This window comes from Buteo buteo, chromosome 10, assembly GCF_964188355.1.
Source record: "Buteo buteo chromosome 10, bButBut1.hap1.1, whole genome shotgun sequence".
NCBI lineage: Eukaryota > Metazoa > Chordata > Aves > Accipitriformes > Accipitridae > Buteo > Buteo buteo.
Window position 1 is genome coordinate 26,016,921 of NC_134180.1, and position 27,475 is coordinate 26,044,395.

Sequence of the window (27,475 nt, forward strand, 5' to 3'; positions counted from 1 at the left end):
AAACCACTTCCATACCCAGCCACTCTCTCCACCACCTTTCACAACCATGAAGAATACTTAAAAAAGGTGGCGGGGTGGGCAAAGGAAATAAGAAACAGATTTAGGTCTACAACAGGCCTTTACAGAATTGGCTGTCTTCAAAAGCAGATCGTTTACCTAAATGTGTTGTAAATTAACATGAATACCTTTGGATCCCTGCCATGACCACTATAAACAAATATTTAAGTTCAGATTCTTTTACCCCTGTAATACATCCTTAATGCTTCATTGAGGGGGGACTGCTGTACAGAAAGCAAGTGTTGCTGACTGTGGTAGTGCTTAAGTACAGTCCAATTACTTATTTATGTATGTTGCACTCGGAGAGACACTGGCAAGAACTTTAGCTGCTCTGAAAGCAACAGCACAAGAAGAAAATTTTTGATGTTAAGTTGTGCAGTACTGTTGTTTATTCTCAAAACACATCAAAACAGAGTGCAGAAGTGAAAAGAAAACATTGCATGCCATGACAGCTGAGCTTCATAGTTCGTGTTCTTACAGTATTACACACACAAATCCTTAGTACTGTGTCTTGTGAGAGCAACATGCATGTACACAATTAGCAGAATTTGTAATGAGAGAACAAAGATGATGACCTAGCAGGCGGAAGCTTAGAAAAAGAGGGTCTAAATCTGTGCTGAAAGAACTTTTAAGTGGAGTCTTTTATGGTGATTTAAATAAAGGCAGATACTCTTGGCCATAATCAAAGTCTTTCCACTGACTTCAGTAGCAGCCTTGTTGGGTTTGTGGTATGTTCAGCTCAATGTGTATTGTATGCATCCGTGAGACTTCAGCTGTTGTATTCATTTTCTGTATATAAGCTGTCTGAAATGTCTAGTGTATGATGAAAAAATTATTTACTATTTTTTCAGTAGACATCTCATTGGCTGCCCTTAATCAAAAATGTCAGGTCATCTTCAGTGCAGTTGTCACAAAATGCACAGAGAAATTACACATTTTGGGGGGGAGGGGGAGGGCTGGTAACGAGGAACAGAGATTTTTATATTTGTTTTTGTTTGGGGTTTTTTTTTTTTAAAGCCTTTCTTAGTTTGCTAGACACTGAGTTATCAGCCTGATAAGTGCACTGTGAATGCCTGAAAAAAGTGTAGGTACAATCAGTTCTCTGGGCATGAAAACCAAATTGTAGTTGGAATCTCTCTCTTTTTTTTTTTTTTTTTTTTGTAACATAGTTTCTTATGTAAAATAAACAGCCTTATATGATTCTGTTATGAATGTGTTAGTGCCTCTCTCATTATCCAGGAACCTTTAAATCCATTGGCAAGTCATAGACAAATTTGGTACAAGAGGTAGATCTCACAAGGTAATCACAAATTTTGTTGAAAATGGGTAGAAGAGTGCCCTTACTGTGGGGACGTGGTATAGTGGAAACTTGCAACTGCTTAGTTATTAAAAGGTGCCTGGGGATGGGATGAAGCAGGCTACAGCTGGAGCTTGTACCTCCCAAGAGACCAGAATGAATCAACTGCAAAGCACACATTTGCATAAAACCAAATTTCCCTCTGGTTTGATGCTCCTAGCACTACTTGCATAACAGTGCAGTTTCTGCAGTTGTGTGCACACACAATGTGAGCTAGAGTCACGCATGCACGAGGTTGCAGGCTGTGCCACTGCTAATTGTCTTGACAGAATGATAGAAGATTTAAATATTTGGCTTTGAATAAAAATAGTTGCTGTCTAGCAGAAAGAGGCTGCTTGTGCCTCCTCTAATGTGCTTATGGTAGGAAAACAGTTTGCCCCAAGCTGTCTTTTCTGTGTACTTCTGTGGTATACAAAAGTGTAGGGCACAGAATATATTTCACAATTTGTAGCCCTTAGCCTCCTTCTTCCATCTCCCAACGAGTTTCCAGTCGCAGCCCTTGGAGATGGCTTCTCTAAAAATGCACAGGAAGCTGGAGCAAGGCTTGCTGGCGACAGTGTTGAGCAAAAGAGTGTAAACAACTTGGAAAGATCAGATTTTACTTATAGGATCAGTCTCGGAAAACAGAGCAAATGTTATCTTTTCCACTATTGTAAAAAACAACTCCAAGTGGCCTTTTGTCTTAAAGTAGAATGTACCCATCACCTCAAGTTACATTAGTTTGATTTACCAGCTGAGGTATTTCCTGTTGCCTGCAAATGCTGATAGCAAAGGTAGAGATCTGTTTGTCATGCAGCATTTCCAGTATACTCCAGAATAAAACCAGTATTTTTGTTTGACAGTACATTAGTTGGATTCAGCAGTATCGAAAGCATGTTTTAAAATAAGTCACGCATTCATTTGGAGGTTGGCTGAAGTTCTGATAACACAGAATGCAAGATCTGAAAATCTTTAAGTGAAGGCTTGCTTTGGGGGAGGAGGTCAGGTTTTGTTTTGTTTTCAACCTGCCCTGTGCTAGATGCTGCTAAATTACACATTCCTTACTTGCTGGGAGGAGTGTAAACTTCCCCCAGCAAATTCCTTGGAGGGCTCATGCATTAAACATACTCGTGCAGTTATCTTGGTTCTCATAAATATGCAACATACATGTATGCATTAGTTTAACTCACTTTGACACTTGTGTAGAATATGCAGACAACAAGTGTTCACAAATTTAAACATAGCAGGGGGAGGGCACAGCAGGGGCATGTGTTCCTCCTGTAACACATGCAGGCTTTTGTAAAGATTAGTAAAGTTCGGGTGCTTTTTCTTCCCTGTAAACTGGAAAAGAAAAAAAAAGGTGGGCTGGAAATGTATGGGATTATGTATTCTGAACAAACTTTGCAAAACTAAGTCAGTAACTTAGCACTTTCCTGTTCAGGCTGAAATCTGGTAAATATAAGGTCATATTGTGAAATGCTGTAATCATATCTGTGATTTTCAAGGAATTTGTATTTACTTCGTTAATCCCTGTTGGGGTGACATCTCGTGTTGAGACTGTGAAGACACTTTCTTCAAGTAAGAACAAAAGTTCCAATCTTTTTCAAGTATTTCTTAGAAATGTCTTTTATCACAATTCATATTGGCCATGCTTTATCATAGGAAATAGAATACGGGTGCATGTAATAGTCACAAGTGTTTATATTGAACTTGGCATGAAAAATGCAAGCCTTTTTTGTTTGTTTTATTTGATCAAATATTCCTGGGGAAGTGAGTGAATGTGTGCTTTTCTGTACTGATCTGGGTCTCAGCTGAAAGCCAGGAACTACTGAACTCTTACAATAAATTTTTCTTCAGTTTTGGGTATCTTCACTGCTTCAGTTTCCCAGTTTTTAGAAAGGAGATAGGTGTTTTCTCATGAAGCTGCTTGTTCTGTTAACAGAAAGAATTGTTGTTTGTGGGGGCACTTGGAAACTCTAGAGATTTGCACCAGAAAAATGTGTATACAAAAATGTAAAAATTATTTTAAGATGAAAGTCACTCCTTAGGTATATTATCAAGTCCTAAATTAACGGAGGATTCTTTTATTGTAGCTGTCAGATGAATTTCCCTGAGCTGCTTCAGGCATGCAGCCACAATTGAAATAGTTAAAGGGGGAGCAGGGGCATATAAAATTAATCTCAAGTGAATACTTAGATTTGAATACATATGGATACATGGAATCAGAGTTCCTGGCAATGGATTCACTATTGTTTTCATTGACATCCTCATCCTCAATAGCTTTAAGATGTTATGCCTGATAAAAATGTTTAACATGTTATGTGAAGTGAAGGCAGGAAAATCAAGGACTCATCTTTATTTTTATAATTTTGAGTAATGTCACTGAGGCTGTAATAATGTGACAGACTCTTTCCCCATTGTTTAGTCAGTATTACTTGGCAAAAAATTCATAATAAAAAATATTTTCCTTTGAGAGCAAACCTGATATTAAAATGCCGGGTAGTTCCTGTGGAGCAGACTAATTGTAATAGCCAGGTACTTACTAGTGATGTATCTCGGGTTCCTGAGCTGACCCACTTAAAAGTCATAAAATGATGGGCAACATTATTTAAGTCTAATATTTAGGTACTTTCTGAAGAGATCCTCTACGTTGTAAAAACGGGACAGGAAGAGACTCTGAAACAGTCACCTGATAATGTATTTCTACATCCTGATATTTGAAGTGCATCCTGAATTCAGGATAGTTCTTTTATGTCACAATGTTTTTGTATTTTAGGACTATGAAGATCTGGACAATAAGGGTGATGAAAACCTGGTTCATTTCACCTATTTTTCTGCATATTTACTGTATTTCCCAGTGTGTTCATTTTAACTGTTTTCAGAAGTTTAACACCACAACAGCCTTACCCAAGGCTATGTCAGGGAAAAATGTTTTCTTTCATGCTCGGGCATCCAGAGATCTGGGGACAGCCTTGAGATTCAGCTGTGATCAAGGGGCCGCTTTCCTGGCGTGGTTTAAACATACTGACCTGCAGCACCAGAGCCATGGTCAGAGAGGGCCTGGAGGTCTTGCGCTGACAGCAGACAGGAAAGGAGTTCAAAGTTTGTTACTTGATGGCTGGAGTTAGTGAGTTTTTTGTTACCTAGTCATTTGTTTGGTTCCTTTTTGTTTATTTCTTCCTCTAAAAGTGCATTTGTTAAAACAAGTTTCCATTTAGTACCAGTCAAATGCCCACTTAAGCTTTTTTCTGAGACTTCAGGATCTCACGTATAGTAAAAATAAGGTCAGCTTCTTTTTCTACTGTGGGGTTTTAGTGCTGAGCTCTCGGTGTCAGCCTGACCAGCTGCTCTAAAACTGACAAGACAGGCTAGTTTGTTTTGAATTTTGAAGCACCCTGCAGCTTGGGTTTAATAGTCCAAATTAAAGTAATTAGATCATTATCCTATGCAGTCCTAAACTCATACTAAAATAAGAGGGTCAAGAATAAAGAGTTTGTTACTTCTGTGAGATTAAAGTTTTGAGTAAGACCACAGGCTTCACTAACATTAATATTGGATCTGTGCACTGCCAGATCGCTTGGCTGTACAAATTTGATGTTTCTGGTGAGCTGACCGGAATATGTGGTGCAGAATTAGGCTGGGAAATAAGGACATGTTGCTTGGTTTGCCAGGCTGCATTGCATCTGCCCTCTGTTTGTTTACTGTGGTACAGTGGGAAGCCTACACTCCTGCACATGGTTATGTTTGGTACTTCTGGTAGGCCAAAGGCCTTTGCTTTGAAGAAAAAGAGTTGCTGCTTTAGAATAAGCTTTCAAGGATAAAAGAAAGCACCGTGCCTGTGCCTCTGCCAAGACACAGACCAGATCTGAACATTGTGAGGGTGTTCTGCTGTTCTCGCCTCTCCGCTTTCTGACTGCCTTTGCTTGGCAGCAGACTTAATATGTGGCAATGCAAGTATATGCAGGGTTTTTGAACCAGGAGTGGTATGAACTACCTATAGTGAGATGGCCTGAGAGAGGAGTGGTGCAGGTGGCTATGTTGCTGCCCAGTCTGTCTGGGGATGAAGGAGAAGAGATGGAAGTATTGGAGGTGCCTTGTCTTTCCGGGGTTGGAGAAGTCTGAGGTGAGACATCAGATGAGAGAACAGGTAACTTGATGACAAAGGATCTCATTCCAAATGTGAGAAGGTAAACCCTAAAATGAAGACTGCAGCATGGGAGAGATTTGATAAAAGTCTGGGCTGATCTCATCCGGCTTCATGAGTCAACCAACAAGAGAGTGTCTTTCAAGAAAGATTGTCACTTGGAGTCTGACACCCGAAGTAATGTAGCCACCCAGTTCAGTATTGGGAGTTGACAGACTCCAGAGTAGTTTGGGAAGCGACTTCTGCGGTTTGGGAAGTTCTTGCCCCGTGCTTCCTGTGCTTGACTTTGCAGTTTTGCTGTGACACGTACGCTATGCTTTGCTCACACCAGTTTCCCCAGCTGTCAGGGTTTCAGTGGGGCTGTAGATCTTTCCTCTTCCTACATTACCAAGAAGCGATATTTACTTTTGTACTGCATGTTTTTGTGGGCCACTGTGAACATTTTAAGTTATACCATTTCTGTGTCTGGGTGGGTGCGTAATATTCAAATTTTCCACAACACTTGGTTGGCTTCAACCTCATATATGCAGGCCAGCTCTCCTGTTATGCTGAGCCCATCAAGATCAACTTGATCATTTTCACCCTGTTACTGCTTGTTCCTTGATGATCTGTGGCTCACAAAGTCATGTACAGGCAATGTTATCAGTCCAACCAGGATCTGCACAGTGGCAGTGGAAAATGAGTTTGGCCACCTGCAAACCTCAAGCTTGAGGTTGACTGCTCCTTTTTATGACAATCTTCTTTCACGGTGTTTTGCATACCACTTGTGAGAGCGAGGGAAGGGGCCCACATCAGAAGATCGAGACTGGGAAGCCCAGATGAATTACTGCTTCCACCAGTGCTGCGTGCCAGTGAGGTCTGGGAATCAAGTTGTGAGTGACACTGTGGCAGATGTACTCCAGGAACACCTTGTATTTGTTGCTTGGAAAGCAGTAGTCCCTCATCACATGCATTTCTTGATCCTGGGTATTATCCAAAGCTTGCCCACGGCCTGTGGTAGCTCCACTGGCTCACCAGGGTGGTTTCGCAGGCTGCTGTTACTCCCTTTCCCCACAGCCTTGCCCTAGAGCCCTTTCAGAATATGGGTCTGATTCAGAAGCGAAGCACATGATAGACCTTATGAAGCCTTAAAGATACTGGCAGCATGCTCCACAGAAATTGTAATCGTTGTGTCTTTCTCAGATGATGCCATGTCTACTGAAAGCTGCAACTCCCACACAGCTAATACACTAAAATGACACTGATGTCTTAATTGCCTTGAGTGATGGACACTGCATTGCCATGTCTTTGAAAAACAAACCAACCAACAGCCACCTCAGCTTCCATTTCTTAAAGAGCCCTCACAACCCTCTTCCCCGTCTTCCCTTCGTTAGCACTTTGAAGCATCTGTGCTTGCATAAAATCCAGCCTCTTTTTCATGTGGCTTTTTCATCTTGTTTGCTCTGGACTGCAGTCTTTGTGGGTTGTTTTTAGCCAGCTCAGGATTGTTGGTCATTAGATTTGGCAATTGTTTCAAGCTCTGCCCACCAGAACTGCCAGAGGAAGTCATGTGTCGGCCAGAGGAGCCTGTTCATGCAGAGCCTGCTGTCGTGCAGGAGCATGGCTTGATGCGTGTCTACCCTTAAAGAGGCAGCAGTGACTGCTCATGACTTGGAAAGTGCTGTGCAAACCCTCGCCATTTTCCGTTTTTAGAAACGGGACTGTTTGCTGTGCACAGAAAGTGAGAGCTGCTCTCGGTTTCAGAGAGTTGTGTGGAACGGTGTCTGAAGCCATGCCAAGGCCCACCACAGAAGGCTAAAGGGTTCAGAAGGAAAAATGCCAGAATGACTTTTCTGATTGCTCAAATTTTTTGGTTTTGCTGACTGCTATTTAAAATGATATTTAAAATGACCCGTTGGAAGCTGAAAATTGGAGTCTCTTGTTTTCCTCTGCTGTGAGTGCCCATAGGTACTGATGTGCTGTTGCAGGATTGTAGACAGAAATGGGGCTGCTGCTGCCGCCTTTACTAGATGGACTCTTCTTCCTCCTTCTCTGTTGCTCACGTGTGTGTAAGCACACTGTGCACATGCATTCCCATGTTCTTTCAGGCAGATGCATGTGTTTTGATTGTGATTATAAACTGTGATTCACATTCTTGGTCTCCGGTTCCTTCCTCAAAGCTTCTATCTGACATGCCTTGGAGTATTTATAAATTACTGCTTTGTCTATAGTTACTTTCCCCAAGAAAAAGATAATTAAGGAAGTAAAGACATTTCCAGGAGTCCATTTATATCACAAACTCGATGGTCAGGTTCCAGTCTAGCTTTGGGCTTGTACGCATGTGTGTGAGATGTTGGAGCAACCCTTGTCATGAGTGGTCATGTTTATGTTGTTCTCTGGAGTGTCTGTTTGAACCAAAAGCTGGAATTAATGAAGTCGCTCTCCTCCAACCTCCCAGCATTGGGGAAAATTTCCAACATAAATTGTGTGGAGCTTGCTGTGCCTGACAGCCATGCTCCTATATCAGCTGAAAAAGTAAAACCTTGCAGTGGCAAGATATGGGAAGGGGAACAAATGTTTTAACTGTTTGTGTTTTTTTTTTTTTAATGTAGATCATGCTTTTGATAACACTTATATACTCAAGTTTGTGTTTCTCTACAAGAGTCTCTTATTTTCCCTGTGAAATGTAAACAGAGCACTTCTACAGTAGTAAAACTTGTTATTTAAAGAAGATGCGAAAATAGCACCACCATGAGGTACAAACATCTGAAATGTAAACTGCTTGAAAAAGTTTGAAGGAATTATAGGTAATTTATAGCTGATAGTGTCTCTAATAATTGCCATGGCAATTTATAATACAGAAATATTTTTATTATTATTGGAGCTCATGCCATATGTGATAAACGTGATGGTAGCAGTAGTTAGTTTTTCTAGATGAGAGGTAATATTTGGTGATGAACCAAATCTCTTTAGTGAGGGGAAAGTATTAAAATCTCTCACCTTTCCGGATATAATCAGCATTCTCTAACCCTGAAGACTGGTTAGGTCTGATTCACTCTTCTGTCATCACCCAAAGCAGCAGGGTCTTCATTTCTTCTGCATGGACACAATCCGCTAGTGCATGTGAATATGTAAGTGATGTTTTGAGGCCTGTTGGGAAATGTGACTGTATATCATGAGTTTTGCAGAGAAACAGAGTGGCACTTGCTTTGTAGGTATCTTTCAGAACAGACCATTGAACATGCCTTCTTTCCTCCACTGGGTTTCAAGTGATACTTGCAATGAAGTAAAGCAGACACTGAAAATACACCTGAAGCTACATGGAAAAACACTGCATGCAAGGAGCAGCAGTTTGTTCTTACACTGTTAGCTGGAAAGCAAGCCAGTATTTTCTTCAATAAATCTGTTCTCAAGCAAGAATCAGCAACACAGTGCAGATAAGTGCATGGAATGGCATAATTGTGCAAGGAAATACTTGCATGGCAGCCTCAGTAATGTCTTCTGGAGAATTTTGTCAGTTTTCATGGCTTTGATTATACATGGCAAGTATATACAGGTTTGAGTAGTCTTACTTATATGGGTAGGCCTGATGAAATAGAAAATTCAGTTCCTTAGGGGTTTGGTGGTTTTGCTTTCTTTCCATGTAGTCAGTATCATAAATTAATTCTTTGAAATATTCCCAAAATACTGTTTTGGTTGTACAGAGAGTAAAAGTTCTGATTATTTTTTGAAGTTAGAAAACAGAAAAAATTGGGGAAGAATGAAGACCTGCCCCAGGGGAGTAGGGAGACAATGTATTGGTTACAGTTACTTTTAATCTTCTGAAAGCAGTTTCCTTTGTGTTGAATTTCTAATACTTTAGATACACATAAGAGTGTATGTATTACAGACACACGCTTGCACCAGCTCTTACTCAGGCTGGTGTGTTACTGACAATAAAGTAAACAAAGCTGTTTCCTAAATCTGGTGCTGCTGCTTAGGTTTTCAGTTTTATATGACTCATGCACACACACTGTTCTTTACCCTGGCTTGGAAGGCAAGGATTTAGTTTTACATGTTCATTAAAAATGTGAACTCCACATTTTACACTTTCCTATGTGACTGTGCCTCTCTAAAAGACACCTGCAGAATGATGTTTCTTTTTTCCAGTCATCTGGATCTATGTGTGGTCTGGCTGCAAAACCTTCGAGGAGCAAATTGTTTTATACGTGGGGGCTTGCAAATGACATAACCCTTTGTCCTGCAGTCTTTCTGTCATCTATTTCATGTTTGTTTGTAATCTTTTCTTGCTTTGTGAAGCTGCATTGTGTCAGCCTCTTTCCCTTCCCCACCTGCAGCTTTTGAAACAGTGTTCATCTGTTCAGGATTTACCGTGAGATTTGGAAATTCTGTATTCAGAGTCCAGTTTTGCCATGATGTTCTTATGACACCGTTTGCTATGTTACATCTGCATGGTATTTTGCAGTTGAGACGAACTATGAACTTGCTGTGTCTACCATCAGAGCCTGGTAGAGGTGAGATAGTGCTAACAGTGAGTCTCTGAACCCACGGTTAGTATCATACTGAGCTATGACTAATAAGACCTGTTGAGAGGCAAGATGTATCAATACTGTAGTGGTACATTAATGCAGCTATGTAAATCTGGTTGGGTGGCTAGCACCTATCTAACATGCTGAAAATACAGGCAGTGGAAACTTGTGTTTACCTGGAAAAGCCTGTGTAGATTTGCTCAGAACGCCCCAAATGCATTTAAAGAAAATGGTCCTGGCAGAAGTTTGTCATCTGTCTTTTATCTGTCAGTTTAAGAAGCATTTTCTTTGGGACAGGAGCTGCTTTTTAGTATGTACTCATATATCCTCCAACATAGTAGTGATTCTGCATCCGCCCCCCGCCTTGTTTTTTCAGGGCATCGGGCACTATGTTACACAACTACCTGGTAATAGTTTAGGGATGGGAGAAGGGAAGAGGAGTATAAAATTAAACTTTGCAGCCCAGCAGATTCACCAAATAAAAGCTTAGATCTGCAATATATGTACTCATAAGTGCAGAATAGAATATTGTCTGGGGAAACGTTTCCTTTTCACATGAGTCTTCTACCTTAATTGTTAAAGTAAAACTTACTCTGTTGTGGTACCATTTTGTGAATAGGCCACTTAACAACAGTAGGGGAGATGGTGTACTTGTGACTTACGGGAATCGATCCTGTGCCCTTAAACAGATGTAAAGCTAACAAGAAATTTTCCCACAAAATGTATAAAAGGAGGACTTTCCCCTTAGGATTCATTATATAGCATGTGAACAGTATTGACATATACTGATTTATGCAAAGCTGAGCGAAACATCGTGTTTTAAGCCTCCAAGTGCTGGGAAGCCTGACAGCTTTGTCAAGGGGCTGATGGCACAGATGGTTTCACTTAATCTTTGGGAGCCTGAACGTCTAGTTCAGGTCACAGGAAGAATGGGTGAAGTGGTCCCAGCCTTGCACTGGTGGGCATGGGCTTTCCATTGAACAAACTGTGGGGCTGGTCACTATGGACAGCCCTTGTTCTGCAAAGTGGGGATAGCATGTGAAGATTAGATTTGGTTGGCAGAGCTAAGCAGAGATGCTTGTGCAGAGACTGTCTGCTTTCTTTGTTGCAGCCAGTTGTTTTTGAAAAATCTTTATTTTTCAGGAGAACTCTGTTTCTCCAAACTATATAATGCATGAGGTAACACGGAAGACATAAAAACCAGATTGAAATATATTTGCATAGGGAAAGCTGGATCTTGTATTATTCAGGTAAATGAAGCTAAAGTAGGCAGTTTATACGTGTGTATGATCTCTACATAAAATTTATCAGTAAACTCTTCAGGTTATACTTTAAAGATCATTGCCACAGAAGTAGCTCTATCAGTGTGAGTATGACTTATGCTAATACAGTTATTACCTTTGTGTTCTGAAATAGCTGTCCTTATATAAAGCCCCAAGTTTTTTCATTTTTATTATTCTCACACTGTGACGGTAATACCACTTTTTAGTGCAAATAGGACTTCAATAACTGTCCTGCCTGTTTGCCAAGTTATTTGTATCAGGAATAGCTTTGGTCCTAATTTTTTGATTACCTATGTATTTGCATAAATGATTAGCATCTAGCATAATGTGACCACATTTGGCAGCTCCAGCTTAAAAGTACAACTTTGGAACACTAGAAATTAACTGGCTACATTTTTGTCTGAAGGTAAATTATGTGACTGAGCTGTGGACAAAAATAGACCAACATTTTCATGAAGTTAGAAGCACTATTTTATAACGTCTTCTTGTGTCAGGACTTTCTGATGCTGTGCCAAGCTGTAGTGCTTTCTGAACAGGCACTTTGGTCACTGCATTTCCAGTAAAAACTTGCCAGCATGGTTGCCTACTCATATGCTTTGAGGAGAACGTATCACTGGTGCAGTAAAACATCAGTTATGAGCCAGATACAAACGATAGTGCTGCTAGGTACTGAGCGGTATGTTTAGTGCCATACAATGTGCCATTGTGCTATCCTGTACTAGTCTTACACATGTTGTATTTGATAATGTTATAGTACTAAATTTTGCTTGTAATTTGCTTTTTTAGTCTGTTGTCTGGTGCAGCTGAATTACGAATCCATATGAAGAGATCTAAATGTGCTGTAATTCCATCCTGTTACACAGATCCTCAGCTTTGTCACTTAATATTTAGGGCTAGAAAGGTACCAGAACTTAGACTAGCGGGAGAACTACAAATAATGTTTGAATATGCTGCAAGCCCTTAGACTTTTGTTCTAACGGACACACTTTCATCAGGCTGTTGGATACAACTACTGTGTTAGTGGGTGGGCAGGACAGTTTTCAAGCTGATTCGGAGGGTAAACCTTAAATCTTCGTTAAAGACAGTATGTTCATTTGAGTACATTGCTCTGAACGTAACAGCTGCCAAATGCAGCGGTAATGCTCCATCCTCACTGAGGGTGAAGGGAGCTTTGCTTAGTTCTCCTCTTGAACATATGCATTGGGGCTGCCATTTTTCCTCTGAATCATTAATAATACATCTTCATGTTAGAGAGGCCTTCTGGGAACATTATGCATACTTCAAAATAGTTTGTTAGTGGATGTTGGCACGTACATATGGTGCAGGACTTGAATGTCTTGATTTGTAAGTTCTTTGGGGAGGGAACTGTCTGTCTAGCACAGTGCACCCTGACCTTTAGCCCCTGTTGCAGGACAAATAGAAGTGAAAAAAAAAAGAAAAAAGGAGATTTCAAACACCTTTTGGTCAAAGGTTTCTGTACTTCTTAATGAAGAGTGTGCAGTGGGCTGTATATCATAGTGGGGTAGTCCTCTTCAACCTTTCTGTTCTCTTGCCTTCTTTTTGATGAAACCCTGTTTTCCAGTCTGGGTGGTAGATTGTAAGGGTCAGCAGACTGTGCAGTAGTATTCTTTATTTGTAAGGTAAGTATAGGACCACATCAGTCTCTGGCTTAATGCCAGCAGCTTCAGTGAAATTATGCCGGGGTGAATCTTTCCTGTGATTTTCACAATTGAGCTATAACTGCTGTTTAGTCAATCTGATTCTCTCTGTAGAGTGTGGGTGAGAAGGTCCAAGCAATGTAAATCCATTTGCAACCATATATTTAGGATAAAATAAGCAAAGGGCTAATTTTAGAATTAGAGTGTTACCTGAGTCTTGGAAATAAACTTCAGTCCTCCACACACCTAGTAGATGCTACCAGAGACTCAGACCCATTCCCTGAGGACTGAGTTGTGCCTCATCCTGGCAGTAATGCAAAAAGAAAAGGGCTTTCCTTCCCCACATGTGCTTCGCATGCATTGCAGCCCCCTTGCTCTCTCCCGAAGCGGCAGGTCCCTGCCCCAGCAGCATCCTGTAGCACTGGCCTGGCAGAAAGAAGAAAGCATGGTGCGTCTCTGGCAAGGGCTGTGAGGGTGGCACAGCTTCGAGTTCTGCAGGAGAAAAAATAACTGTGTGTGGGTATGAGTGCTTGCTTTTAATGGCATTGCAATTTTCCTGGAGATATTTATTTCTCTGATGCTGTTCTGAAGATCTTCTGTCTCATTGCTGGGGCGAGTTTTCAAAAAAATAGGTTCTTGCCCTGTATGAATAAGAGAGTCTGCATTAGCAAACCTTCCCAGAATGGGAGCAGTGGGGTCTCACATGCTTATAGGAACTTGCTTATACAATTGTTTAAGTGTGCAGACATGTAACCCTTTGAGCAAAATTACCTTCAAACAGTAACACCATGTGAACATATTTTGTGTTACTTGGAAAAATCAGCAAACTCTCCCTTGGAAACTGTTGGGCCCTGAAAGCTGGACATTGCAGTCTACTATAGCTGGATGGTATGAAATCTGTAAGACAATATTCAATGAGCATAGCAAAAATATGGGGGGGGGGGGGGGGGGGGAAGTGTTCCATTTTGAATTCACAGTCCCTGCCTAAAGAATACAGTTTTTCTTTACTTTCATCTTAAAAAGAAGAAAATTGGCCTTGAGATCCTTCCCAAAGCAATTGGTAAATGCTTTTGAAAAGTGGTGCGGTACTACATCCCACCACTTGAGGTGGAATCATGGATTAATCCTTGACTGAATTCTTTTATAGCTGATGTATCAACATATTTTTCAAGTGAATTTCAGTAGAAATGCTAAACCTCTTATATTGGATAATATACACTAATGAACTGTAAAGATAAGTTTCTTCATATTAGTTTCTTTGACTGTTGCAATACCAGAATAATTTATGTCCTATAAATATTATATTAACAAAAAGAGTGGAAACACTTATAGAGGGCAGTGATGGGTATAAATTTTCAAATTTCTGTTCTAAGTTTTGCCTGCTTTGGACTAATTAACTTAATCTTTGCAGCTGAGTAATGAGTTAAGATGTCATAAATCCATCTTTAGTGCATCACTTGTAAGTCAGAAAATGTGTTTATATGATCTGAGACTTAAAATTCATTTTTTCTCTTCTCTTTTAGAGAACAGCTGTCTTAGCCTGGGCAGTGTAATTCAATACAACACAGCATGTTTCATCCTGGTCTATTAGCACAAATTTGTAATGGCTGTTTTGGAAAATGTGCTATGAGTTTATCTAAAGGCCTTCACACTGGAATAGTTAATTCAACCTTACAAATCCTTGGCACTTGACTTTCATCTTTTTAGAACAAAACACTCAGTCTGCGATTTGATGCCTTGAAGTCAGCAAAACAAAATGGTACTTTAACAGCAGTGTTTACTTTGATCAGTTTTCAGCATTTGTGCCCTTGCCTTTCACGTAGTACAAATTGCTTTACCAGAGTAACAGGGCAGGAGCCCATAGACTGTTTTTATAGTTGGTTTCTGTGGTGATACTCAGCCTTCCATGAAACTGTGATCTCTGGGGACAGAGAAGCCTCTGCTGCCGCCTTAACCTTGCTGCTGCTAGAGACCTTAAAGGAACTCTTCTCAGACTCTGCAGACAGTAGTGAGCAGCATGAATATGTGCAAATACAGCTGGATAAGTAATGACAGAGTAAGTCTGATAGACATGGCACCTATGAAATGTGGTATCTTTTTAAAGTCTTTTTTTTTTTTTTTTTATGGTTTTTAGAACATATATTGAAAAATGTATTCTGGCAAAAATGACAGAACTTCTCTGTGATTCATGTACTAGTCGCAGTTATATGCTTTATTGTTGGTAAGCTTTTTAAAAATGAATTTGTAGATTGTGTTGTAAGATTTTTAGAATAGCTTTTATCTTTAATTTTTAGCTATGACCAGTTGCCGTATTCCTCACAAGTTAGTAATGTATTGTTTGGAGGAGTTTGTGCCAAAGGAGGCCACGAAGGGCAGACGTGAGTCTGGAAGAGGAGCTTGCTATGACAAACAGCTGATGAAGCTGAGCCTTGCTGAGAGGACCATTGCTGACACACATGTCCAGCAGGTCTGGCTTAACTATTGATTGCACACTGAAAATGCTGGCTATGCAACAGCTCAGTGATCAGATGAGCCCTTCACTAGGAGCAAGGGATATGTTGGACCACAATGACTTATTTTCCTATACTGTTGTTATGCTGCTGTCTGCTTGGTTAATGTGCTGTCCCTTAATATGTTCTAAAAATAACATGGGCAGAGCAATAGCAGCTGCTTTTAAATGGACTAGGTGACCCAAAAGTGCTTTAGGCCATATAATGATTCTGGTTTAATTTTCTTTTGGTATTGCTTGACCACTGTGGTGGGTTGACCCTGGCTGGATGCCAGGTGCCCACCAAAGCGGCTCTATCACTGCACCCTCCTCAGCTGGACAGGGGAGAGAAAATATAACAAAGGGCTCATGGGTTGAGATAAGGACAGGAGAGGTCACTCACCAATTACCGTCACGGGCAAAACAGACTCAACTTCGGAAAAATTAACTCAATTTATTACCAATCAAACAGAGTAGGGTAATAAGAAATAAAACCAAATCTCAAAACACCTTCCCTCCACCCCTCCCTTCTTCCTCGGCACAACTTCACTCCCGGATTCTCTACCTACAACCCCCCGCCCAAAGTGGTGTGCAGGGGGACGGGGAAAGGGGTTTACGGCCAGTTCATCACACGTTGTCTCTGCCGCTTCATCCCCTTCAGGGACAGGACTTATCACACTCTTCCCCTGCTCCAGTGTGGGGTCCCTCCCACGGGAGACAGTCCTCCACGAACTTATCCAACGTGGGTCCTTCCCATGGGCTGCAGTTCTTCACGAACTGCTCCAGTGTGTGTCCCTTCCACGGGGTACAGTCCTTCAGGAGCACACTGCTCCAGTGTGGGTCCCCCGTGGGGTCACAAGTCATGCCAGAAAAACCTGCTCCAGCGTGGGCTCCTCTCCACAGATCCACAGGTACTGCTAGGAGCCTGCCCCGGCGCAGGCTTCCCACAGGGTCACAGCCTCCTTCGGGCATCCCCCTGCTCTGGCGTGGGGTCCTCCACAGGCTGCAGGTGGAGATCTGCTCCACCGTGGACCTCCCTGGGTTGCAGGGGTACAGCCTGCCTCACCAGGGTCTTCCCCACGGGCTGCAGGGGAATCTTTGCTCCGGCGCCTGGAGCATCTCCTCCCCCTCCTTCTGCACTGACCTGGGGGTCTGCAGGGTTGTTTCTCTTACATGTTCTCACTCCTCTCTTCTGTGGCTGAAGTTTTCAGGTTCTACCCATCCCATCTTAAATATGTTATCACAGAGGTGCTACCACTGTCGCTGATGGGCTCGGCCTTGGCCAGCAGTGCCAGCTGGCATTGGCTCTGTTGGACATAGGGGAAGCTTCCAGCAGCTTCTCACTGAAGCCACCCAGTAACCCCCCCGCTACCAAAACCTTGCCACACAAACCCAATACAACCAAACTGCTCATAGAGCTGTCTGAGATGCAGAAGACTTTGAGGTAGTATGGTGCTGAGAAGTACAAAATGTGTATTTTATAAGCTTGTTTGAACCGATAAGAATGAATGGAGACATCTCTTCTTTGGTACCTCGTTAAAAAAAAAAAATAAAGCTTGTATGGGAGTTTCAGAAAAATAATGAATTTCACCATAGAGTTCAGTGAGCTCAGAATTTCACACCATGTCTTCACATCTAGCTGTACAGCTCTGAACACATGTAGGACTGGTTTCTGGTGGAGTTTCTAGGGAATGCTTCACATAAATATTTAATAATATGGATACTGCCAGTGAAAATGCAAAAAGAAAGGGAAAATATCTACTTAACTCTTTTACTATTAGCTAGAAACATTTTGTTTGGTGGTTTGAGGTGATCAAGTACCTTTCTATTAATTTGTGGAGTGTTTAGAAGGTACTGTGAACTGTCTAGACATTTGAGAAAGGATGTGCCTTGAAGAGCTCACGAGCTAAGACGAGACAGAAAGGTGGCCAGGGGAAGGGCAGCACTGCTTAGAATTCAGTCAGTATATGGTTTAACTAGAGCCACAGTGAGGGCACTATAGCAGAAATGATGTTTTGGTGAGAGATATTGCTACAGAGAGCAGGGGTGAAGATCTTCCACTGCAGTGCTATGCGTGGAGGCAGCCATGCCAGAAGTTAGCAGAGGGGCAAGAAGGTGGCAGCACGAATGTGACAGCAGAAAGCTTAACAAGGCAGAGCTAGAGAGAGGGACGGTGTCGTGCTGGAGGTGCCGGTACAGCTGAAGCATGGAACTTGTGCGTGTGTCAGTGTCATAAGTTCATAACACCTCAGAGTCCCATTAAGCCTCTCAATTTCTAAAGCAGGAGTGGAAGGGGCATTTGGGTATGTCTGGTGTATAGTTGAAGTCCAGGCTCTTACTTGGACTCGACAGTTCAAACTGCTACCTTCCACAGAGAAACACCTCTCGCCTCTCTGGTGAGCTGTTTTGACCATGCCTGCCTTACCTGGGCTGAAATTTCTGTGTGATAGCCCACCAACTGCTGTTAGGCAAGGTAAAACCCATGTGTTTGGCAGCTAGGTTGTTGGCAAAAAGCTCTTGAATGCTAGTAAGTGCCAAGCAGTTTGCTTGAAAATCTTTCCAAGGACCAGGAAAAAGTCCCCTATAATAGATACCACTGTTGTGTATCAACAATCACAGACATTGATGGGGGCAATCATAAACATTAGGGGGTGGAAATAGTTACACGATGAGGAGTCTGCTAATTTTGTATGACTTCTCAGTGGGAATGGTCACATTCAGGCTAGGCTACCCACCTGCTCCTCATCAGCTTTAGGTCTGAAGCAAAAATGAATTATGAAAAATGCGATGACCAAGATGGTCCTGAGCAGTTTTTGAGCAGCTCTGTGGGGTTTTTTTCAGTCTGGAAAACAAAAGTTGGTGCTGAGGATTCTGTTATGCCAAGTATAGTGACAGGGAATATATATGCCGAGGTATATAGCGACAGAGGCTGCTGCAGAAGCATGCTCACGTTAACTATATTCTTCCTCAAGTTAGGACTAGGAATATGAATTCCACATTATGTGTTCTGTTGCTGTCTTACTCATGAGCAAACTGAGGGGTGCAGTAATGCAAAATTACATTTAATCTGAAAATTGTCACAGGAACACTTAATTTACTTATGAAAAATTAATTGATTTTGTGTTAAAGTCCTGTAGCTTTTCTTAAGGATCAGTCTGTACTTTTCAGGCAGAAATGTAGGAAAATTCCATTATATGATGTAACTTACCCTACAGTTCCAGCCAAAAGCATGGATAGATATATCACCACTTCTGAATACAGCTCAAACTTTGTTGATTATTTCCATGCATGTATGGAAATAATCGTATATATGTATATTATATACATATTTAATTTCCAAAGCCTAAAGGAATAGCGACTATGAAATCTGATAGTAGATCCAGTTGCAAAGAGTCTCTGATTTTCTCACTAAGGTAGTATGATTGCTCTGTATGCTCTCTCATGTGACCAAACCAACAGGCAGAAATCTTCATGAAGTCTAAAACATCTGTCTTGTCTGATAGATGTTGGCTTTGAATAAACTTGTCTGAGATCAGTTGAAACAGAGATACTTCTCCATTTCCTTATTACCCAAAGGGCTTGGCCTAGCTGTTTCTGAGATTAAGTTTTCAGTGTGTTACATTTCTTGTATCATTTCTAGTTTTAGTAAATACCAGAGGTTTTAAATAGCAAAATTTTTTAAAATTTCTAATAGGAGCTGCTTTTTTGCATTGACTCGTCATTCTAATAAAAACACAACCGGGATGCAAACCCAAGCTGTGCCCCCATTGGCCAGTGTGAGAGGATTGTTACTGTTTTTCTATTCTTGGTTATTTAAGTACATAAACCGAAATTATAGTTCGTTTCTTCAGTATTTATGTTAGTCTTTACTTCCTTTGGGATCAGAAGAAACCAGTTATCATTGGGTGTGAAATTGTGGCTATGGCTGCATATGATAAGAGTGGATGTGTTTAATATTTACTCCATTTAGTGTAGTAGATTTTCTCTTTGACACTTTGAAGTTTAGAGTTTAAAATTGAATGCACTTTATGCCATTTGGAGCTGAAAAAACACCAGAGTAAAATTTGAACTCACATTTGCCAGGTCAGGATTGCAAAAGTTATAACTGGGCTACTTTGGTAAACATAGATTACAGTATTTTTATTGCTTTGTAAGCAGATATAACCCCAGAACGAGGTAACTACATTTAATAGTTTAAATAGCTTATTACTAATTAGCTGTGATTACAGCTGAAAACCCACAAGAATTAATGAAAGCTTTTTAATAGCCATGAATTTAATAGCAGTTCTAAACACCTTTTTCTTTCCACTTTTGCCTCTCCATCTCTAGACAGAACAACAAGGTGAGAGCCTTCTAAAACAAATGATTTTATCTTCTTTCTTATTTTCAGCTAACGGGATTATTTTGGCTCTATAGCCTGATACTGTAAAGCAGTTTTTATAGCTAAGATCATGACAGTTTGGCATTTGGAGTCTCTGTCATCCTGTTAGCATTCAGAGCACTAACACCCTGCAGTTTCTTAAAATGAGGTAATTTATTCTTTTGAGGCAGAAAATGGAGAGAAACATGGTCCCCGGAAGACACGATAATCTGTGGTAATGTTTTGTTTTGGAATTACATAAATACAACTAGGCCTCCTGCCAGGAGAGGCCAAGCAGTAAGAAAGGCGGCTGCCTTTGGGTGGAAGGTGGCAGTGCCCAGCCTTCTTCCAGGCAGGGCTAGCACTGCCCCTGGCTGCTGGCTGCCAAAGAGAAGAGGTGCTTGTTCTTTAAAGCAGTTTGGTTTTAGTACAAATACAGAATTATTCTTTTAATACCAGTTTTCCCACAAGTTTTAATCAAGCATAACGAAGTTGAAGATAGGGTTGTCCTCAGTGCCCCCAGAGGTGTGCTTATGGGATTTTGTCATCTGTTTCACTATGGGGACTTGAGACACATTCATTCAGTGGCTTTCAAGAATTGAGTAAATTCTCCATGTAAGCATCTGCTTACCAATTGGTGTGGTAACACAGCCAGTTGTTTGCTAGCTTTTTTGCAAGTTCTTAAGTAGCAAAAAAAGGTCTTTCTGCTGTCGTCTAGGTGTCTGTCAGACCTGAGACCTAGGTTTGACTTTCACTTTGCAGTGATAGTGAATTTTTCACTTTGGGGGGGGAAAAAATAAGGAAATAAAAAAAAAAAAGAAAGCTAACTTTTTCTCTTAGAAAGATTTTTCAGCAGTAATGGGTGCCTAATATTCAGTTTGGTCTCTAGCTTTCATCTAGTTAGTTTTCCAGATGAATCTGCATTTACTTTAATGCTAAACTAACTGATGTTTACCATCATATAAGAATAATGCAATAAACTATATGTGGTGGCTTCCATTTCCCAGATTTCCTTCCAAATTCTCTAGCAGGAGACAAAATTCATTCTGAATTACTTGCATGCTCATTTCTGTGTGCCACTACTCAAATTGGTGGTTGTGTTCATGTTTGCTCCGTCTACACCTTTTCTGGGAGGAGTTGTCATTGTCTGTCAGGGAACCCACCTGCCACCCACTGTTGTGAGACATCAGCTCACCAGCTTAGTCTGTGTGATACATCATCTCTCCATTGCACACTAAAGCTTTTTTCCTATAAAGCAGAATGAATTATCAAGCCAAATGCTGACTGCTTATTAGATACTACAAAACCACTGTGATTTCAACTACAAGTTGCTATATGCTAAAAACTGACAGGCCGTTCTCTGTCATGTGTTTGGCTAGGGTTTTGCCTCACATTGGCCCTTTTCTAGAAGGGCAGCACTGGGATACGAAGAGCTGGGCAGGAGGAGCTTCCAGCAACCACAAACTGATAGCTTAAAAATCACCTCTAACAGGTTGCCTCACTTTTGTGATGTACACTCCTGGGATCTTTCTCCCCATGTATCCTTTTAATCCCTGAAGACAGGCTTTTTCTTTCCCTCATGTATGTTAAAATTTCTATTGGAATGCCTTCCGTAAGCTAGTGAAGTGCTCACTTGTGTTTCTGGATTTGTTCCTCCCGTTTTTTGTTTGTTTAGTTTTATTTGTTTTGCAGGTTAGATTTATGGCCTAATAGCATCAGCAGATGAGGTTTGTACTTTAAGCCAGCTTTGTAGGCTACCATCTAGAAACCAGAAAATGGAGTTTGCTTTGCAGTTCTTTTTATCTCCTTGTTCTCCAACTCTCAGCTTAGCGGTTTGACCTTTTGCATAAGCTATTTTTCATCAGCATTTGCCAAGCTTTTCTTAAACACTTCAGCAGTGCTTTGCAAGCATAGAGCACAAATGTTAACTATTTCATTCTTTATATAATCTGTGCTCGACTGCTTTTTTTGGAAGTAGATTACTCTATAATCTTGAGTGAAGAGGTCTGAACACTGAAAGCCATAATACATATAAAAATGACCTTTGATTCATTGTTTCAAATTCCACTTTGTTTTTCAAACTTCTAAGGAAGTATTCATGTATTTCTGTGTTTCTCTGTAGGTCACGTTACATTTGAATCCAATTTCATCAGTGCATATTCACCAGAAGCCTCTGGTGTTTCTTCTCAACTCTCCTTTGCCTCTGGTCTGGAAGCTAAAAACAGAAAGACTGGCACCTGGAATCCAAAGAGTTTTCTTTGTAAGTATAGACAGTCCTTTGGTCTGCTCTGTATCATAGCTACTTGCTGCACAAGACATAGAGTTAAAGGCATTCATTTGGAAAGTTTTCAAACATACATTAAAAAAAACAAGTTAACAGGAGGTCAAGTTTCAGTGTAGGGCTCTGGGGAATGGTTAGGTGGTAGGGCAAAGTAGGTTGGAGAAAGTACCCAATTACTTGTTATGTGAATTCAAGGAAAAGAAAGCAAAACTGCTTTTTCAGAATCTGCATATCATGTAGTTATTAACACTAGCAGCCATTCCAGTTCAAAAAGCTGTCAGTCCTGGTTAGAAATTTAATAGTACCATAATGCAAAAAGCCTCAAAGCAATGGTAAATATTATGGGTGGACGCTAGTCGTGTGGTCTGTGACCAAAACAAAAATCTGTATGTATTAAGCTCAATATGTACAATTACAGTCTATGTCTCTGATGAAGCTTGATGTATTGAAATGACCGAGCTAAGTCCAGAATGAAGTCATTTTTATTTCTCAGAAGGACTGGAGCATTGCTTATAATGCAGGATCCAAATATTACCTAGTATTTGTAAATCATGTCCTTACAGTTTGCCAGGACATTCAAGTTTTCTATTTGTAGTGAAACAGACAAGTTGTTTGGATTAAATTTTTAATGCATGACATCATGTCTAATCATGAGTTGTCTTTATTAAAGTTGCAGCTTTTACTATATCCAACTCTAATTGCAGAACTAAACTTGATTATTTTTAGCTGTATCCTTATAGGGTTTAATTTTGCTCCTCCAGCACAGGCTGATAGTGGTAGGCAAGACTGTTTCTGCAGTACCTGATGGGAACTTAATGGCATCACTGTGCATCAGCAGGAGGGAAGATGGACAGTGCTGCAGCATTAGCACACTGGGAAGGGATGCTGCTCTCTCAGTTGACCTGATATGGTGGTGACACCATTAAGTGCACCAAGAGTCCTATCACTTGCTGGACACCAAAAGCTTTCTGGGATTGTTTTTCTTTTTCCTGTCATCAGGGTATAAGAGTAAGAGTACCCTTGATATTTTGAACTTCAAAGGACTCCATCCTGTTTCCAGCACAGCATGTTACTGATTGGTGCAAAAACATGGGCTTGTTTGTATTCTAAGGTATTCACCTTAGAAAAATCTTAGGTTTTCTCATTACTGTGTTAGAGACTCTTGACTGTTATCTTCTTGTTAACCATTCCTGGTATACGTCCTTAATGCAATCAGTACAGTTCAGGTCTGCTCAGAAAATGACTGAGGAACAAGATGAACAACAGTATAAGTCCTTACTCCCCTCCTGGCCAAAAGAAACAGCACCTTTCATCAGTTAATCAAGTCTTGGACCTACTTTCAGTTTAGTTTTGATCTCCTCCTACAATTACTACATCATCACTCCCATTTCATATCAGCTATCTCTTCCCTTCTCTTCTTCCCCCTCCAGGATTTTCCCTCTCCTCTCTCCTTGCCTCTGGGAGTGAAGAGGTGCTGTGCTGAGAGCCACCCATTTCTGCTCAGCAGACTGCGCCGGTGTTCTGACTGCTCCACTTGCTTGGTTTGGCTCAGCAGGGCTTCAGCAGGCTGCATTAAAGCATAGGAACAATAGGAATGTGCCTAAGGCCCCAGCTGCCAAAACTGTACCATTAGCTAAGTGTTTGCTTCAGAAAACTGTTTCAAGGTCTCCTGGTTACAGAAAACAGGCTTGAAAATGTGAGCAGCAGCGTTCATGATTTGTGCCAAACAAGAAGCTGTCCAACCTCAGGAACTGCCACAGTAAACCTGGCCACTGATGCTGCAGGAAGGGGTGGGCTGTCTCTCAGGGGGGGCAGGAGTACCTGGTAGACGCTACAGGTTTGGGTCTCTGTTGGTGGGACTCAAATACCTCCTCTCAGTACTCCAGTCTCTCAGGCTCTGCTGGTCATGGCAAGGGCTGAAAGTTGTGGTGCCTCATGCCATCGTCCCAGCACGCACCTGCGGCGCTGGGATAACACTGCTCCCCATAAGCTGTGCAGATACGGGAACTCGCCTTTCTGTTGCAAGGAGTGAGCTGGCTGTCAGTGTTGACCCATCCCTAATCACGTTTAAACATCTGAATAGCTCTCCATAACAATTTGGACCTCTTCAAGTGCCATATAATTTGTGTATTCTTCCTTCCACCATGTTAAGGTTTCTATTTTTCTTTTCTGTAAAGAACTTGAAGGGTGAAATTGCAGAACAAAGCCTGCCAGGGTACTGATCCACCATTACCTCTCCCAGTTTAGTCCCTGCAGTCCCTCTCACTCCAGAATTTCATTCTCTGTGTTCTCTTCTGTAGAGAAGGCAATATTTTTGCTGCAAACATAAGCTAACTTCAGTCTCTTATAAGGGGCTCATCAGTCTTCCCACTTTTCACGTACCAGTTTCTCAGTAGCTAGTGTGGCTTGGGATGATAGGCCATGAGGTTACAGGCTGAACAACTTCAACTGTGGTGATCATCCATTGCTGTTCCACAGTTCCACTCTGCTCACAAGGACAAATGCATTGTTTTCCCAAAAACTTTCTGAAAAAAAGAGCACAGAATCACACAGCACAGAAAACACGGGAAATGCTGAGGAAGTCCTAGCAGCACCTGTGAGCAAGTGCAATATGCCAAAAGGAAATCAGGGGGCTCTAGTTTTTCAGCAGAGCTGTTTGCCTGTGTTGGGCCATGCCAGTTTGCAGTCCCTGGGACTGCCTCTGGCCTAGAGGAGCCTGTCCCTTTGCAGAATCAAGGGCTCTTGTTTCAGGTGAGTTGTGGGGCAGATCGATGCGCTGCTGCTTCTCTAGTAGTAGAGAATGTCATTGCCAGAGCCTTCAGTAGGTTTCAGAGAACTGAGCCTAGGAGTGTAAATAGCAGCTTCAAGGGCTGCAGAGCACAGAGCTTGCTTCCTTGGCCCTTGTTTGAAAATACTTGGCTTTTCCATGTACTTCTGCAGCTCTGTCTTGTTCGTTCTCCTTAAATATATAGCCAAGCCAGACAACAGAGTATTTTGAATGATAAAAGATTTCAAATTTAAAAAACCTTTTTTAATGCCCATGAATTCTATGCTCAAAACAGAAATCTGTGTCACGCATACCATAGGAGTGTCATAACTATTGTGTCTGTCTCTATGGAAGCCTCGGGCAGGATAATCATTGACTTCCCAGCTTCTCCTTCAGACTTTTCATGCGGTACATTCATTCACAATTTTCTTAATATACTGTATGTAAAGTATGAATTGCACTGTTTCAATGATTGATACCTAGTTAGAAAGGTAAGTAGCATAGAGAAGTTCAAATGGCAACTTCAGGGACTTACTGCTGATATAGACAACACCCCTAGAGCCAGGTCAAAGTTTGTAGTTAAAAATCATGTAACCATTAGTGAAGTCCTAGGCATTTATTTCTTTTTATTACTAGCTATTATTTTTAGCTTGTAAAGCATCATAATAAAATTCTTAAACTATTACAGGGAGGTGTATTTTGAATAAATAAATAAATAAAATCTACAAATTAATTGTATTAGAAGATCCAAGGTTATTTCTAGCAAAGAAGATAACTCCAGGATATAAGCAGTTAATGAATCAGAGAACTCTGTAAAGTGCCGTTAGTACCATTGTACTAGGTGGAGAAACTAAGGCACACTGAGCTTACATGATGTTTATATTGGAGCAGAGGGTAGAGCTAGGGCTGTGTGTTCTCAGTGTCCTCATTAGGAAGATGGTCTGCTGCCTTCGCTCTGTGAATTCATTGTTTGAGTTTCCACTAAAGCAAAGCCACCCCAGAGTGCTTTATTTAAAGGAAATGATGAAAAGATACAAAGTTTGTGTCAGCACATATCCAAAAGACCAGGAAAAGACAGTACTACTGAGTTGGGCTGGAGTTTAACTTCTTATCTCATAGTTCAAGCTTGGTTTTTGCTTTGGGCCTGGTCTTTCATTAGGCAGAAATTTAAGACGAATGGGGAAGAAAATGCAGTCTTTTGGTGTATGGTTATAGTATAGAGGGAAGCATAAAATACCTTCTTGGTAAACATTTTTCAGTATAAAAATGTAAATTTGGTGTATACATGTGGTTTTGCACTTATTTTTATCATGTGACGCACATAACTTCACTCAGCACAGTAACTTGTGACATGCTTTATCTTGATGGAGGCAGCTCACAGTTTAATTTTCACAAAATGTCTACTGGTGGCTAAACCTCACAGTGGAATAAATTATCATTAAAATTAAATAGTATGCCCCAACCAAACCAAAGGGTGTGTTCTGTTAGCATCGGGATTTTTTTAATGTCATGTGTTGAAGACTGAGTGGAAGCACAGTGATGCTTATGGAACGACAGTACTTTGGAGGAAGCCATCCAAGATGGGGCACGGGTGCTAAAGGGATTTCTTTACTAGTCTATTGCCTTATTGTATTGTCATTTTGCTTCTCAGGGCATCTTTCCCCATCTATAAACCAGAAAGAACACTAGTGAATAGTCTTAAGTAAAAAATTTTAGCATCTTGATGAAAACCTGACATAAATTTCTCTGTGTGTGTGTTAGAGAAAAGTGAATATATGGTGACTCCATAGTGTGGTGTTAACAATACATTTGGCATAGACAGGGTTATTTTTAGAGTCTGCACAAGTTACATATATCTTGATGGTTTAAGTAGGTGGTGCTGGGAAAATTATTGTGATTTTAGTAAAGTAAGTCTCGAGTTTATTCTCGTCGTGTTAAAAATAAATATACCTAAGTATCATGGCATTTCAATCCGAAAATACCTGAAATGGGTTAGTGCATGAACTCTGCCTGACCTAAGTAATTGAAAATCACCACTTTGATTACTGGTATATTTAGTCATATTAGTCTGATAGGATATTTTTACATGTCACAAAAACACAACATTTGGGGAATGGGCATTTTCTATGAAGGTGCTCCTGGGCTGGATCATCAGTCCCTCTTATCACTCAGAAGACCAGTGCATGGGTGGGAAGGCCTGCTCAGTTCAACAAGGGGAGTACTTAGCATCTGTGCTAAATATTTTTTTTTTCCTCAGCAGGAAATAAATGCCAAAATTATATCATAAAGGAGGAGTGGGAGAGCAAGTTGAAGGCCATCTTCACTGGTGATTAGACTGGTTAGATTATGACAGATTGCAATTTTACATAAGCTAGGCAACACCTGTAGAAAATGCTTTTACCTGTGATCTTGTTGCAGGTCAATCTTGCAGAAAAACCTTACCAGACCTCTCCCACCACCTACCTTTTAAGTTTTCATATAACAAAATAATTTCCACCCTTCCCATCAAGTCATTATTTCTCTCCTTCCCTAAAAGCAGTTTATTGCAAACATGCCTTGGCAGAAAACCAGAAGTTTTATGAGACTGCGCAGA

General features: G+C 40.9%; 1 protein-coding gene across 2 annotated transcripts in view; it reads left to right on the plus strand.

The window, feature by feature from the left end:
- Window positions 1-27,475, plus strand: part of TGFBR3 (transforming growth factor beta receptor 3) — a 125,535-nt gene that overhangs the window by 51,833 nt on the left and 46,227 nt on the right. For both annotated transcript variants that reach the window (XM_075039018.1, XM_075039019.1), the window contains exon 4: window positions 21,957-22,094. In XM_075039018.1, coding sequence (XP_074895119.1) covers window positions 21,957-22,094 — 138 coding nt within the window. The remainder of the gene's footprint in view (window positions 1-21,956; window positions 22,095-27,475) is intronic.